Genomic DNA, 17,428 nt, shown 5'->3' with positions numbered 1-17,428 from the left:
TAAAAACCGAATTTGAATTACAATTCTTTCTTCAGTTTGAAAAAAGCTCCCAACGTGTATATACTCGTAAGATTCATATAAATTTTGGTATACTCGTTATACGCAGGCCACACGTTTTTTCAATATTAACGGTGCATCTCTAACCAGTCTTTAACCAATCAGAAAAACGAGTTGTACGCTACAGTAAATATATACAAATTTCTATAACATTTCAATAGTATTGAAAAAAATTAACTTTTATGTATTCATGATTATAAATGCATTAAAAAACTACGTAAATATGTATGTTCCGCTGAACCGGATTTGTCGCATTTCTGGCATTATTTGTTATGACAGCTTCCAGTAAAAAAATTTAAAAATACTTCGTTATATCAATTTTTAAATATTTGTTCTAATGAGCGTTATGGTAGCTCACACTTAGTGAACTAATGTTCAATTTAATATTCAATTTGTTTAAGCAAAATTACTGGTCTACTATGAAATACTAACTATGATACCGGTTAAACTTGCAAACGATGACATGCTTGACTCCATGACAATTTCGACTTAACTCAACGAGTTTAAATTCAATGGATGCATTAGCTAGCAAAGATGCTAACAGTTGGTAGAAGGAGCATAGGGTTCAAGACATTTAGAAAACTCTTAAAATTGTACTAACTCCTTTGGGAGGCCAATAATTTTAAGGCTTAAAACTGCTTTAAATCGACAACCATTATGATCATCTCTGACCAAGCGCACTTCCTTATCGACCACAGAAAATCGGTCATTAACAACCTGGACTCATTGGTTCCAATCCAATTCAAGTTCAGATCCAATTTCTTGTTCGACAATAATAGATTCTGGTGATGCCACTTTCTCTTCTTAGAGTTGGGATTTCACTGTTCTATCTTTTGGTTGAGTTCGATGATTAAAAAGGTATTAGAAACCTCAAAAACTTTTCAACAAAAAATGTTTTATGAGATAATGCACTTAAGCTATTTTTCTATTCCTGTCTATTATATCACCACAGTTTCTTTATTCTTAAGTGTCATTGCACTTAGATTTACCAAAAGTCACAATAACAAATTGTAGATGTGATGTGCATTTCAATTTTCATGAAATATTTTATTGTAATTCAAACAGAGCTTATGAAGATATGGTTGCCTGTGAAGACTCTAATTGTTATTTATCATAGTTATTTAACCAAAAACTATTTGTTCACACACCCAACCTGTTGTGCTTCGAAAACTGACTAGAAACTCGCCGCACGGTGGCATTAAAGCGCCTTATTATCATATTCATAACTTATACACACCCAGCTGAAATGCCAAACGAATGCAGGAAGGGCAAATAAAAAGTCACGTCGGGCCAAAGAAAAGAAAAAACACAACAAAAAAATAAAAAAACAACAATAAAAGTTATACGCGACAGTTCCAATAAAAAGCATTTGAATTACGTAGGGGAGCCGCAAAGAAGCGACCGCAGCAAATACAATACAAAGCGCATGCGCACCTCACTCAAACGTACCGGCATGCCCAACCAGCTTGGCGCGAGTACTCAACTCACACAACAAAGCCAACAAACTGGCTACACTACTTGCCAGTGGCTTTGGACCACGTTAAGCCATAGCGCTGGCTTGAAAGTGAATTGAGTGGAAATTAGCGGCGATCGAGCTTTTCGAAAGCTTTAGTAGTGAATTTCTTCAGTTGCTTCTTGCAATTTCTATGAAGACCACGGCGCTCAGTTGACGGTGTACATTCGTTCGGGGAGTATCGTCGCTGTGGTAACGGTAGTGGCAGTCAGTGTGTGGTACAAGAGGAAGAAGAGCGATAGAGGACCTAATAGTTGAATTAATTTGGTGTTAAAAGCGTATCAATCGCATTTAAGCGATTGCTAGAATACACTAATAAACGAAGCATCTTGCATAGATATCAATTGATTCGCTTTGAAAATAAAATGCATAAGCGTACGATGGACTTAACTCTGGCGTTAAGTGCTTTGTTGGCACTTTCTTCCTTTGCAGTTGGTAAGTTGAATAACTGTTAATTTGTATATAGATAAAGTGAAGTGTAGTAAATAAAATAAAATAAAATAAAATAAAATAAAATAAAATAAAATAAAATAAAATAAAATAAAATAAAATAAAATAAAATAAAATAAAATAAAATAAAATAAAATAAAATAAAATAAAATAAAATAAAATAAAATAAAATAAAATAAAATAAAATAAAATAAAATAAAATAAAATAAAATAAAATAAAATAAAATAAAATAAAATAAAATAAAATAAAATAAAATAAAATAAAATAAAATAAAATAAAATAAAATAAAATAAAATAAAATAAAATAAAATAAAATAAAATAAAATAAAATAAAATAAAATAAAATAAAATAAAATAAAATAAAATAAAATAAAATAAAATAAAATAAAATAAAATAAAATAAAATAAAATAAAATAAAATAAAATAAAATAAAATAAAATAAAATAAAATAAAATAAAATAAAATAAAATAAAATAAAATAAAATAAAATAAAATAAAATAAAATAAAATAAAATAAAATAAAATAAAATAAAATAAAATAAAATAAAATAAAATAAAATAAAATAAAATAAAATAAATAATAAATTAAATTAAATTAAAAAATAATTTAATATTAATGAAAATAAAAAGAATTATAACAAATTTAAATTTTCAAATAACAAATTTGTACAAATAAATAGTATTGTATATAAATTATTGGAATAATAAATTCTAAAATAGTCCACATTAAATTGCTTGATTAATAAGGTAAATAAATAAATACTGATAAAAGTTAATTCATTTCAAAGAAAGGAAGTCAAGCGAAATTTAAAAGAAATTAAAGGAACAGACAGAAAATTTTAGTTAGCAAAAGATGTATGTTAAATTGAATACAATTAAGGTTAATCAAACTAGATTAAAAAATGTAAGTGAAATTAGTTTATGTTTTATTAAATATTAATAAATTAATAGTAATAAATTTATATGAAATAAAATTACTTAATCAATGGTCAATTAATTCCGTATAAATTAACTTAAATTAACCGATGTGAATTAATTAAGTCAACTTAATTAAAATATTAGGGTAAATGAAAAAAAATAACTTTATCAGATATAAATATTTAAAATCAGCGTATATTTATAAAAGTAAACTCTCATAGAGTACAATACAGTGTCTGCATGACGTATTGAACGAGTTCCGCGTGTGTGGAATGCCTAAAGTGTCTACGTTGCGTTTTTTCCACAGATTTCCTTATTTTTTGTTTTGTTTCGATTTTGCTTAACGCCGACGTTCGGCAGTTTTTTCTAACATTGCTATCATTTTATAATTATTTTATTTATTTACTTTTTTATTTTGTTTTATTATCATATACTATTTTTTTTAATACCTAAAACATATGGTGAGTCTCAGACTAACCTGTCTCAGACTAACCTCTCAACTCCCCTGGGTAACGCGGCAGGGGGTATTGCCGCATGGACGTGAACTCTTTGTTGCAGTCACCACTTTGTTGTTGTTGTGTAGTATGACTGGTATTTCTTGATTTGCTTTGTGTTTCTGCATTTGTTTTTGTATTTCTCGCCACCTTTGTATTTGCCATATTGTATTGTCTGCCTGCCGTGCCTAACAGAAATTAGGTAACACTTGTATGCGGCGAGTTTTCACTCACGCTCGCACTATCGCTCTTATGCACTATCCATTTTATGGACTCTTTCTCTTATCAATGCTAAATTCGGTTTGTTTTCACAACGTGTACGTTAAATATCGAACTATTATTAGCTGAAAGCCAATGTGTACATTTACCGATATCTATGTGCATATGTACATCCGCGTTTTACTTCGTGTCTCATTTGCATATCGCTGAGTTTTTTACGGCATGACTTATGGTTAATGCCAACGATATGGCCACTGGTAGCTTGACATTTCCTCGAAGTAAACCAGAATAATGTATTGATAAAACTAACAGCTGAGCGTTTCGATACTTACACCTGGCTTACTCGACGTCCTTGGTCAGTGGCATGTAACTTAAAATACAGTATAACATATGGTACGTACTCCCCACCCCACTTAAACCGTTAAAATCTTTTACTTACGTGATTTAGTGTCAGTCTGGCAACTTGTTACAATAATACAAAAACAATGGCCTTGAATTGAATATCAAATGATTAGCAAATCTCAATTGGAATGCTTTCAGTGTCAATGTCGCCATTTGCTTTATTATATTGATTATTATATATCTATATTAGCACCGAAGTGTGGGTTTCTTAGGTGTCTTAGCCTCTTAGATTGTAGACTTTAACTAAGCTGAGAATTCTAACAATAATTCACTATTGCATAGTTTATGAATGTGCCTCAACTTGAATAATACCACAAATCTATTTTAGAAGATTATCGGCAAAATTTGTGACCTGGATCATATCCTTAGAGTCTATTAAACATTACAAATTAATATATTTGCATTATTTTTAAATTGCTGATTCTTCTGACGATATGAATAATTGAAGTTCGGGGCCAGATCATCACTTTCCTCATTGATTTGATGGCATTTAAACAGAAATATTGCAAATCTTTTCGCACAAGGCTTAATTGATCAATTAAACGGTCTTTGCTTGATTAAATCGCTAATTTAAATCGTTTTACAAAATAAAATTCATATTTTTCTACATTAATTTTTAATCGAATACCAATCGAGTTGAAAATGCAATTCAACTCTGCGGGTTGTTGTCCACGCTGTAAATTTTTCTGTGGTTATTGATAAATTATTAATCAGCTGATAAAACTTAAAAACTTCTAATGAATGAATCAAGTAGTCACTAGTGTGAAGTACAAATACTAGTTTCTCTATTATAATCTTAATGTATTTAATTAATTTCGGCTGTGCGAAAAGGCTATAAGGGAGTATTATCTTCAAACTAGGGCATCTTAGGATAACGAACTTGTGAGTATCTACATTTGATCTATTAATTAGAAACTCTTCGAAACCGATTATGAGATAAGGAAGTAGATCTGAACAATTTTAATTTGATTTCTGTTACTTATGTTCGTTAATTAATTTAAAGCACATCTTATTGACAGAAAAACCGATAATTGTATTATGACTTATAGTATAATATTTTCTCCTCTCTCAACGCATGCTTTCTACAGACCCATACTTCTGTGACAATTTTCCTTACATGCACTGATTTTCATCGGTTTCCATACTGTCTACTTTAAGAAGATGTATAACTATATTCTAAGATTTCAGTTATGATCTCTTTCGATCGCTGTTGCTCCCCTATTTCGAAGAGGTCCATTAATAGCTCTGTTCGACTTGCTAAAACTTAGCAAGCGGCGAATCGAACAAACAACTGTTCAAGGAATGCTAATGGCGACAATCTCATCCATAGTTAGGATGCTTCATTTAATCTAGGTTCGGTTGAGACTTTCATTTTTTATGTTGTATACTTCATTTGAAGTTTCAGAAAAATAATCTAATTTCAGATTTATATTGATATAGACAGAAATAATGCTCCTGTCTTTCATTTTGCGATATGTATTTCGCTCAACTACTAATATTTATGCTTGAGGCTTTCAAGATGAAAATCAAATTTCGAGAACTTACTAGAACAAATTGTTTCCTAGAGCTTAGACAAATATCTCGCTGAGATGCTTTAAAAACAGGGTTGTATTTTCAGGTTTTTTTCTAGATAATTGTAATCAAGTTAGATAATAGTTATCTTAGCGACCTTCTTTTTCAATATTCGTTAGAATTATATATCTCAATTAACCTACAAAAACAATCTTAGTCAATTTGACACAACTTCAAAAAAATGTAAGTAAATTTTAATATTAATTTAACCTCAAATACGTTAAGCCCCTTTCAATGAAGAACAAGTCAGCGATCAGTCAGTTGAAATTGCGAAATTCTGCAATTCCGACAGCCGTTATAAAAATACTGGCCACACCATGGTGCCGAGCAACTTTATTTCTGAATGTCAAATGGTTATGGCAAAACAAGTTTTACAAGGAACCAAAAATCGAAAAAAAAGTTGAAACGTTTATGCGATAATTTTACAAAGAAAAAATACCTATAAACACATATAAATAAATTTACGCAAGCCGCTTCGAGTTGTTTCGCTGTTGAACAGATGCGGATGCTAAGACGTGTATTGAATAATGCAAAATGCCTACGTAAAGAACACGCTCGCCATGGCTGTAATGCAAATTAGACAACAACAACAACGACAACAGCAGCAGCAGCAATAATGGCTTTGAAATAAAAAAAAATGTGATTGCAGATGAGCTGAAATCGAGATTTAATTTCATGCGACAACAAGAAACAGAAACAACACAAATATGACAACAACAACCAAAGTAAAGCAATAAAAAAACAAGCGTAGTGGAAAACTGGTAAATATGTAGAACCGGTTAATTATGCAAAGCTTGCGTCTCTTAAAGCGACACACGCTTAAGCGGCATGCGGTTAATTATGATGGCAAACTTGTCAGAGTGATTAGCGCAAGGCAGGTGCTAGGCAGCGCGGAAGGGGAGGGTGCAGATAATGAAAATAAAATGTATTGATTTATAAATAGCAGCGAATGCCACAATAACGGGTGCTTAATGGGTGCTTAAAGAAGTAGAAACAAATAATTTAAAAAATAAAGCAAAAAAAATTAATATAATTAAAAAAAAAAATTAAAATGAAAAAATTAAATTATATTATCTTTTAATAAATTAGTTACCTCTGATATAGCTTAAAATTATGTAAAATTGGCATTTTTGTTTATTTGCATTTGGTTTTTTTTTTGCACTTTCGGCCATGGTCAATAGCACAGCGAACGCATGCAAAACATGCGAACGAACGCCAGCCAAACAGTGTGTGCAAATAAAATATTACCTCGCAACAAATCATGCAACGCCACCACGGACAGTCGATAAATCATAGCGCCGCCGCTGAAAAGTGAAGCGATAATAAAGCAATAAAAATTATTTATGCTTTAGCTAGGGGACGCCACGCGTATGCGGCTGTGTGCATATGTGTTTTGGCAGTCAAAAGAAAGTATTAGCCAGTCAAACAACAACAACAACAATTTTTTTGTTTTTGTATTTTCTTGCGCTTCCGTTTATGTAATACAATTTCCACTAATATTATTTATCGAACACATATTTGTCTGGCAAGCGCGTTACTTTAGGACTGGAAATATACGGGGTCTTGAAATATACGTGAAAAGAGTACAAGAAAAAAATTTCAAAGCAAACAGTTCGTTGCCAAATGCGTTACTTACACGTATATACATACTTAAATACATACTAACTATATATAAATATGATACATATGTACATAATATAAACTACTTGTACGTGTTGCCTATCGATTAGCCTGCCTGTGTCGCACTCATTCACTGCCAAAGCTGCCAATGGCAGCATCAAGTGGCGCGTTTGCGCATGCGTTCCCCATTTTCTCGTTTTCTATCGCCTGCTTCTTCTTCTTTTTTCTATTTTTATATCAACAACTTTTGCTTTCGTTCACAACTAGTTTCTGCTTCATCTGCCAGCTGGCGTGCCCGATTCGCTTATAGTTGCTTTAAGTTTTCTAGTCATACAGCTTCCACTTTCTTTGTCGCCCGCTGCGCCTAGCCTTTATTCACTTCACAGCTTCGCGTATTTCTTTACTTCTTCTTTATTTTTATGCCGCTTAATGATTATGTAAAGATTATTGTGATTTTTATTGCTTTTGCTGCTGCTGCCCAGTGACTTACATATCGCTATAAGCTCATTGGTATTTATTATTTTTATATTTTTTTGGATATGTGGCTCCGCATGCTTTATTTAAGCGTTGACATACATGTTTCACTTGATTGGCGCTATTGTACAACTGCCAATTTGAAATTGATGCACTCAACTCCGGTTGTGTTAATCGCAAATGCGGATGATGATGGTTACTGAGTTTTACTTTTGGTATTAGCACTAGATCTATATTTATTAAAAGTGAGTACGAAAAGAACATGTTGCTCGGTTAAATATATGTATATATGCTAAACTACTTGACTATTTAGCTGATATGCGATATGTATTTGCTTTTAAAATTTGAAAATTTTTGACCTTGCTTGTTTGAAAGCAAAATCTACTCATCAATACTAAACCCATTATCCATCGAACTCTATTTAGCTTCGTAAAAATTAACCGAGTTTGGCAATTCTTACAATAAATCTATATTTTATATTTTACAGCTTTTTGAAAAATATAAGTTTTAATGAAAATTTCTATAACTCGAAGTCTCTCTAACTCGAAGTTTGTTTTGGGATTGTGGTGATTCGAGTTAGAGAAGTTCCACTGTATTATAATATATATAAATCATTCATTCATAAATAATATATATAAATCTCAAGTTTGTGGCGCCAAGATTTATATCGGATCATTTGAAAAAACGTTGAGAAAAAAATATGTATATTCTAAAGATATTGATATTTCTGATCGATAATAATTCTATAATCCTATAAAAACTATCAATACTTACTATTCATACCTTCAAAAATTATAGATAATTATGAGCGTCTCTCCGAAATTGAACTATCATTGTAAAATACTATCGATAACACTATCATATATAATTGGTTCCAGAGGAGAGCTTACCGAATACTATGCTAAACTACTTGACTATTTTTTCATTAAAATTAAATACAATACAGCTTTGAAAGCAGTATTTGTTTGCCGATTTTAATTTGCTGACAGCTCCCAGTAATGACGTAATTTTGTTTAAAAAAAAGCGAATATATACAAAGCAAACATAAATATATCATATCATGACATCACAAGCCCACAGCATCACAGCAATCTATACATTGACTTTGAATTCTTTCACCGGCAGAAATGTTTCTCATCTTATAAAGAAAAAGATTATTTAGCGACTGTATCTAAGATAGTTTCGAGAAACGTTTCTATGGCGCACAAAAGTATGCAGTAAAAATTTAATTTTCTTATCCGAGATGCAAAATGCTCCAGTTATTTGTAAGTGATTTAAAATCTCTTAATGGCGCTCTCCCTATTGAAAATAATAGAATATATTCTTAAAACGTAGTGCAAACGAAAGACTTCTTATAAAATTTATTGTCTGGTACTATCTACTTTGCCACTGTTGCACTGAGTGTGCCTATTTGTCTCACTTATTTGCCGATAAGCGCCATTCTTTACACGCCTTGTGGCATAAAGAATGGAGCATGAGATGTGTTCAGTGCAGTGTTCTTTCTTTGTATTTTTGCTTTTTCAACGAAATTTCTCTTTTGCTTTCTGAATACTATTCTACACTATATAGTATATAATATGTAAATATGTATGTAACTCCCTTGCATAATTGACACTTTGTGCAACTTCACAAATATTCAGCGCATCCAACGAACTCCTACGCATATTCGGTGACCACACCAGATAGTGGTTGCACAAATTTTAATGCAATTTCCAATGAATATCAGTATGGTCTTCATAACGGGTGATTTTTTTGAGGTTAGGATTTTCATGCATTAGTATTTGACAGATCACGTGGGATTTCAGACATGGTGTCAAAGAGAAAGATGCTCAGTATGCTTTGACATTTCATCATGAATAGACTTACTAACGAGCAACGCTTGCAAATCATTGAATTTTATTACCAAAATCAGTGTTCGGTTCGAAATGTGAAATCCGCTTTTTTATCGACAAATTTTGTTCAGCGATGAGGCTCATTTCTGGTTGAATGGCTACGTAAATAAGCAAAATTGCCGCATTTGGGGTGAAGAGCAACCAGAAGCCGTTCAAGAACTGCCCATGCATCCCGAAAAATGCACTGTTTGGTGTGGTTTGTACGCTGGTGGAATCATTGGACCGTATTTTTTCAAAGATGCTGTTGGACGCAACGTTACGGTGAATGGCGATCGCTATCGTTCGATGCTAACAAACTTTTTGTTGCCAAAAATGGAAGAACTGAACTTGGTTGACATGTGGTTTCAACAAGATGGCGCTACATGCCACACAGCTCGTGATTCTATGGCCATTTTGAGGGAAAACTTCGGAGAACAATTCATCTCAAGAAATGGACCCGTAAGTTGGCCACCAAGATCATGCGATTTAACGCCTTTAGACTATTTTTTGTGGGGCTACGTCAAGTCTAAAGTCTACAGAAATAAGCCAGCAACTATTCCAGCTTTGGAAGACAACATTTCCGAAGAAATTCGGGCTATTCCGGCCGAAATGCTCGAAAAAGTTGCCCAAAATTGGACTTTCCGAATGGACCACCTAAGACGCAGCCGCGGTCAACATTTAAATGAAATTATCTTCAAAAAGTAAATGTCATGAACCAATCTAACGTTTCAAATAAAGAACCGAAAAAAAAGTTATCAAGCTCTTAAAAAATCACCCTTTATAAACCAAGGCTTCAATAATAAACCGTTTGCTTGTATGTGTGGCTGTGTGCGTGTGCGTTTAACTTTGATATTTTACGCTGATGACTGTGCAGCGTTATGCAATCGAACCTTTGGTTGGGATTTTCCCTTTATTACGCGTACAATATTATTTATACTCCTTTGTATTTATTGCGCATTTATTTTTTTATGATTGTTCAACTCATTGGCGTTCCGTGCTCTTTTAATTTGCCAAACATCACATGCATGCGTGCAGCGGTTATCACAAACACAAACGCACACCCAGCCACATATACATACATGGCGACAACTGCAGAAGTATGCAAAAGTGTAAAAAGCACATAAAATGTAAGCAAACTGAAGTAGTGAAATTTTCAACAGCCTTTTGTGCAATAAACTTTATTTATATACTCACATATATACATATTTACAGATATTCATATTTTCTTATTCATATGTATTTATTTGGCTGTTTTTAAGTTTGTTTGGATACTTAAATTGCAGTGCATTGAGAAAAACAAAGAATCTTATTTACAAATTCTGCGTAAAATTACACAAGATGATACGAAAGGACGCGAAATTATGAAGAAACATACTTATACGAGTACATATATGTAATTACAGTGGAACTTCTCTAACTCGAATAATTCACAAAAAAACTTGGAGTTAGAGTCTCTCTAACTAACGAGTTATAGAATTTTCATTAAAACTTACAATTTTTCAAAAAGCTAAAATATAGATTTAAACCCAGTTTTATTTATTAACTTCGCAAAAATTTTTATTTACATTCGTTAAAAGATATATTATGTAATTTTGTTTATTGTATTAGTTCTACAACTTTGCTTCCGCCGTTTTCCAATAGATGTCTCTAGGGTCATGCACTGGTCGATTAAATCGTTTTATATTGATCTTGGAGAATTGTGTCAACATTAACCCAACAAAATATTTGTAGAGATCTGTTTGCAACCGAGAATTATTCTCAACTGAAAATGTCACTTTTGAGCCGAATTGCGACATTTGCGGGAAATATGCTTTTCTTTTTTAATTCCAAGAAAAGTGCGGCTGAGGCTCATCGAATGCTTTCGAATACGTACGGTGAGGCCTAAGTGAAAAAAGCCTTAAATTTACATAAAAAAACGGCGGAAGCAAAGTGGTATTATGCCCTGGTCGAAAAGTTCGATTTATGGAAGAAAATTTGTATGAAATTTGACTTCTATTGCCAGTTCAAGCAAACTCTTGAGTTATGGAGATCGTCGAGTTATAAAAGTTCGAGTTATGGAAGTTCCACTGTATATAAGGCAAATTATACACCAGAAGACAATACTCAAGTATAAAGATAGTTGGTCTGGCTAGAGAGAGGTTGCAGAAGAAGAAACGCCTTGCTGCCTGTTAATTCCTATACTGTGAACTCCTATATATGTATATATAAGCTCTTTTAATATGCAACAATTCATATGAATATAAATATTTGTGTTATAAATCATTTGATAACCTCCTATATTTTTCCAGCAGCCATTAAACCACTAACATCTCAAGGCCATAATCTATATCAATCGTATGTTTCGAATTAATATCGCCTAATAAACAACTAAATTTCGAAAAAAGTCAACTTTGAAATAAATCGGGTAGCACTTTCCTAAAACTGAATCCTTACAGACTAAGAGAGATCTAATGACTCAGTATAAGAATATAAAATTGAAATACCTTCACTGATGAAAACCCACTATTTTCATGTTCTAGAAACACAAAATTATTGAATTATCGATCAGTACATTTAAAATTTTGAAAATTCTTTCGATAATACTAATACATTTAAGGGGTTCCTTTTTTGAAGAATAAAATTCTATAAAGTCGTTAAAGTGTATAGAATACCACCACGATGACACTTGTTCACATAATACGTATAATGTAATATGTTGACATCCATTTGAATAAGAGAATCGACCAGAATAATGAAATCAACCAATACCAGAAAGGTTTATCTGGGGAAATTTTCGAGAAGGGTTATTAACTCTTTGAAATAATAAAAAAATCGTTTTTTTTTCGTAAAAATTTACTTTTACATTGAAAAAAAAATTATTAATTAACCGTAAATAATATTTCAATCTTTTAAATTTCAGATATTTTTCAATTAAAAAATTGTTGAAGGTTGTCTTATTTATGTACTAAAAATATTGTATTGCCTTAGAAGTAGGGATGGCAAAAAATTTTTTTTAATCGATTAAATAATCAAATGATTAATTGCAAGATATAAAAAAATAATTGCAATTAATTGCAATTAATGTAAAAAAATCGAGTAATCGATTAATTCCAATGTTTTCAAATAATACTAAATTGCATAAAGACCACCACCAAGTTTCAGGGCCGAATTTTGTATTATAATGCTCTGTCACTGAGTCCGAGACATATCCTAAAAGAGAAAATGGTCTATATTTGAAGTTAAGTAGCACAATGGTATTAAATTTTTCAAAATATGTACAGCAATCTTAAAGTAAAAGAATTGCCTCTTACTTGAAAGACTATGTTTTGCAACTTTGCGTAAAAATAAAACCAATAAAATATAGGAGACTATATTCTTATTTCAGACATTCAAATTATGTTGGTATATACACAAAACAAAAACGAAAATAAAATTAAAATATCGTATTAAAAATTCATTTGTCTTAGTATAAAGGAAAATATATTTATTGAAGTCAAGAAAATTTAGAAGTCTGTTCAACCAAGTTTGAAGAAAAAGCAATTTCGATAAACGTTTTGTTGTCAAACGATTGCGTTTTTCGGTCGCAGTTGCACCCAATTTTAAGAAAAGCCGCTCAGCAGGAACTGAGGTACCAAGTAGATGACAATACTTTTTTGAAAGTCCGTACGGTTTTCATTTCTTCCCAAGCATCAATAGTGTTTCGAAGCTGAAGGGCTTTCATTAATTGGCTTGCTGCTGCAACTCGGCATTTCAATCATGGTGTCAGTGTCATCATCACTTAGGGGAACATTGTCGTTACTCCTAGATTTCAGAGTCTAATTTGTACACATATATTTATATATAACTAGAAGAAATTTAAAATGTAATACCGATTGCTCCAACTTACCACAATTTGCAGGCTACTGTTGCATGCTTTAATTTTAAATACTGCAACATATTTGTTGTGTTATTAGAAAATTTTAAATTTTTGCAGCAAAGTTGACATTTAACGTAGTTATTGCTATTTTATTAAAAAAATGTCCACACTTCGCTTTTAACTGACGCCATTGCTCTTCAAACAACTGAACGTAAAATGCGTTTGACTTAACTGTAAATGAAGTGTTACCAGACATTCATTTGTTGATATTAAACTACGTTGACATATTAGAATTTAACTATGTTTACACCGTTTCCAGTCATTAATGACTGATGGGACCAATTTCGACCCTTGTACGCTCACTTAGATGAACATAAAATGTATTAAATTTCAAAATGCTGTTTGCGATTATTTTGCAATTACTCGAGTAATAGTCGAGTAATTAGAAAAGGTGTTTCGATGCAATTAAATCGTAAATTTAATGAAAATAATCGATTAATTTAATCAAATGATTAATCGTTGCCATCCCTACTTAGAAGTTACAAAAAGAGCATTCCCATTACACAAATTTAAAAAATTAATTTATTTTATTCGAGGTGTTTGAGTTGGGAAATGTAGTAAGGTTTAAAAAAAAACCAAATATGTGTATGAATATTAAAATTTGACATTAGATACGAAATAGAAATACATTTTCAATACATCATACAAATACATGTAGGAGCTTACTATTTATTATGATTTAAGAAGTTACTGCCTTCAACTCACCATTTCTTGGCTAACTCTGTTTAATATAAAGAGAGTAAATAAATACAGTTGAACTTCCAGAACTCGAACTGCTCTAACTCGAAGTTCTCCATAATTCGAACTATTGAATTGGCAATAAAAGTCAAAATTCATACAAATTACATAGTGTAATCGGAAGTCTCTCCAACTCGAAGTTCGATTGTTCGATTTGACAACTCTCTGATTCAAACTATTTTTAGCAACTAAATCAAGAAAGTAGCTCACTAAGGTATGCTCTTTTAATGCATCTCCGTTTGATTGCGACGGTCCATTTGAACCAGTTACTTGTTCGATTTGACTTTATCTAGATTTGGATGCGTCGAAACCTGGCTATTTTTTTTTTTACATTTCTATGCCTTTATATTTTACATTAATATTTATATGTTAAATTAATGATACTTTCTGAATTTGATTATTTCTTTAAACAACAAATTTTTCACAGTGTTTAAGTTCCGCACCACTACTACGTATTTCCATAAATTGTGACAAAAACCTAATTTAAAATATTTCGTGTTCGAAAGGTTGCAGTAAAAAATATTTTTAAATTTTTTTTATTATTTTTTTTTTTATTTTTTTTTACATTTTACATGCTCACCTACACCACCACAGACCACAACCAGCGCAAATATTTACTGCGGTCGTTGTGTTTATTTATATGCCGGGTGGAAAAAAAGGACCGTAATTGAATTTATTGCCAGTCTTACGCACACGCAGCATAACGAAGCCGCTTTCTTACTGCAAATGCCAGTGCATACAAGCAGCTTTGTTTCCAATTCCCCCACCTCCGCTGCGGCGGTATTGGCCGGTCCGGCCATGTGTCGCGCACAATTGTCCTGCTGTCATTATTGCGAGGTTTTTTTTTTTATTTTGTAAAATTTACATTTGTAAAGATTTTTATATTGCGCGCCACGGCGGTCAGGCAAGTACATATGCGCATATATATATATGTGTATATAAGCGTGTGTCGGTATGTCTTTATATACAAATATAACAACAACAGCAGAGCTGCTGAAAGTCGCAATCAACGAACGTTTCTCAAGTGCCGTTGCAGTCATCGATAAAGCTTTGTTTCCACCGCAATTGTAGTGATTGTTGCTGTTGTTGTTGTTGACTCACAACGATCAAGCATTTAAATGTTCAACTTTACACACATGATTATTACAGTGATGTTGTTGTTGTTGTGCGATATTGGTTTGACCATTTCGCACCAATTTTCGTATTGTTTTCAATCGTCAACCGCCGCAATTTACTCGGGTTTGTGCCACCATTGTTGTTGTTGGCATTTATTTACACATTTGCATACCGCAGCAACAACAACAACAACCACCACAGCCAATCTGTTGCTGAAATATTGAGAGAATTTCAAGCGTCCATTACGCTCAGGCGCCAACATTGCATGACTTTTCTTTCGACACGAGTCATTCCTTTGCAAGTAGTTTATTTATCAGGCTTGCTTTTATTTGCATATTCAAAATTTGCAGTGGTGTGTGTGCGAGAGCTTCCACACATACATACACACACCCATACATATAGCTGTGCAACCATGCATCGCCTTGCTGCTTGTAAGCTTGGCATTTAAGAAATTATTGAAATGAATTATGGCCATATCTTGAACTGTCCTCACTCTGTATGTGTGCTACATAAATATAAATTTAAATATATATATATATATATATTGTTGGTATCTGCATGCGTAAATGAGTGCGTATTAATTAATTAATGCACAGTGGTAATTTACAAAATTGATTGCAAGGAATCCAAGCCGGGCGCTGGGTAGGCGCCTGATAAAAGCCAGAAATTCGAAAGAAATATATTTTTCGCCACAAACTCTCACACACCCCGCTATGTAAAATATAAGTTGTATATATTTTGCATTACGTAACTTCATCATTTGCAAAAAAATTATGCGTGTGTGTGTGTGAGTTTTAATTTACTTTTAAGTTAAATTAATGTTTCGACAGCATTGCGAGGGCTTGTTGGCAGTTATGCCCATTATTAGCATGGCATGCGTATATTTCGCCATAAATCTGGGTTATAATGGATATACAACAAAAAATGTTCTTACTTTACGGTATAATAAATTTATATAACTACCGATTTATCAACTGCTCTGACTTATTTGTATTATACATATTAATATTTATACAAACAATTAAAGCACAAATAAAATATATAATATTCTTAATAAAATTGTATAACCGTTAAAATTTCTCATATTCATATTTTGACTTACAATTTCAAAATCTTGTAAAACACAAATGCTTCTTCTGCATATTTTCTCAGAATTTTCGCGAAAGAGTTTATTGTTTAGAAAATAGTAACCAACGCTTATAGAGCAATCTTTGCAACACCATAGACCTTATGAACCCCATCTATAGACTAAGTAATGAACTTCAAGAAAAGAAAAAGTGAGGTATGACAGTTGGGAAAAGTATCGTTCACACAGAGTTTGTGATAATGTAGTGTTCTACGATGCACTCAAACCGACCACGTCCTTCGCGGCACGATAAGAATTTCTTCCGGGCTGATATATTAGAGATAGTACTAGCAGGACCCTTAGTAACAAAACCATAAATACGTCTGTAGGTAAAGAATTATACTTTCTCACAGTAAAGAAATCTGAGTACTTTTAGCATCGCCAACGAGCAGTTCTCGTAATCGTAAGACAGTGTAAGAGTATCATAAATATACATACAAAGACTAAAGCTGTCACTCTCATTTGGGAAGGGATGTAGATATAAACACTAAAGCAAATGAGGGAGAGAAAAATCTGTGAAGAAATGGGGTATTTTTTAAAGTATCCGAGGCAAAGTTACTCAATACCATCAATCAAGAGAATAGGATAATTGCAATACATGCAGAATGGATTGATTTTGCTTATAATCGAATAAAGTACAATATATTTTTAAGTTGTTGAAAATAAAGTGGTTTTAACAGATTCGGGAGCTGATCAAAATGTTCAATATACATAACAGCTCCCCTAAGATATAAATTGCCATAGCGTTAATATTCGCTAATTGTGTTCTGAATAATTTGACTGGAACATCACAGCCAACAACACGCCACTTTGTCAATAAAATGTTTATGCTTCCACCTGATGTGTTAAACCATTAGTCTCACTTAATGGTCGCATGATAGATTGCTTGATTGTACCTGAACGATGATCATTCGTTGCGAAGTCTGTCATTCAATCAAATCTGGTATATTCACTCTGATCT

The 17,428-nt window shown here is 32.2% G+C and overlaps 1 protein-coding gene across 1 annotated transcript in view; it reads left to right on the top strand.

The window, feature by feature from the left end:
* The first annotated feature begins 1,701 nt into the window (after nucleotides 1-1,701).
* Nucleotides 1,702-17,428, top strand: part of Aper1_8 (chitin deacetylase 1) — a 75,964-nt gene continuing 60,237 nt past the window's right edge. The window contains exon 1 of the mRNA XM_011190910.3: nucleotides 1,702-2,005. Coding sequence (XP_011189212.1) covers nucleotides 1,936-2,005 — 70 coding nt within the window. The 5' untranslated portion in view covers nucleotides 1,702-1,935. The remainder of the gene's footprint in view (nucleotides 2,006-17,428) is intronic.

Source organism: Zeugodacus cucurbitae, chromosome 5, assembly GCF_028554725.1.
Source record: "Zeugodacus cucurbitae isolate PBARC_wt_2022May chromosome 5, idZeuCucr1.2, whole genome shotgun sequence".
Taxonomy (NCBI): Eukaryota; Metazoa; Arthropoda; class Insecta; order Diptera; family Tephritidae; genus Zeugodacus; species Zeugodacus cucurbitae.
This window is presented reverse-complemented; position numbering and strand designations above follow the sequence as displayed.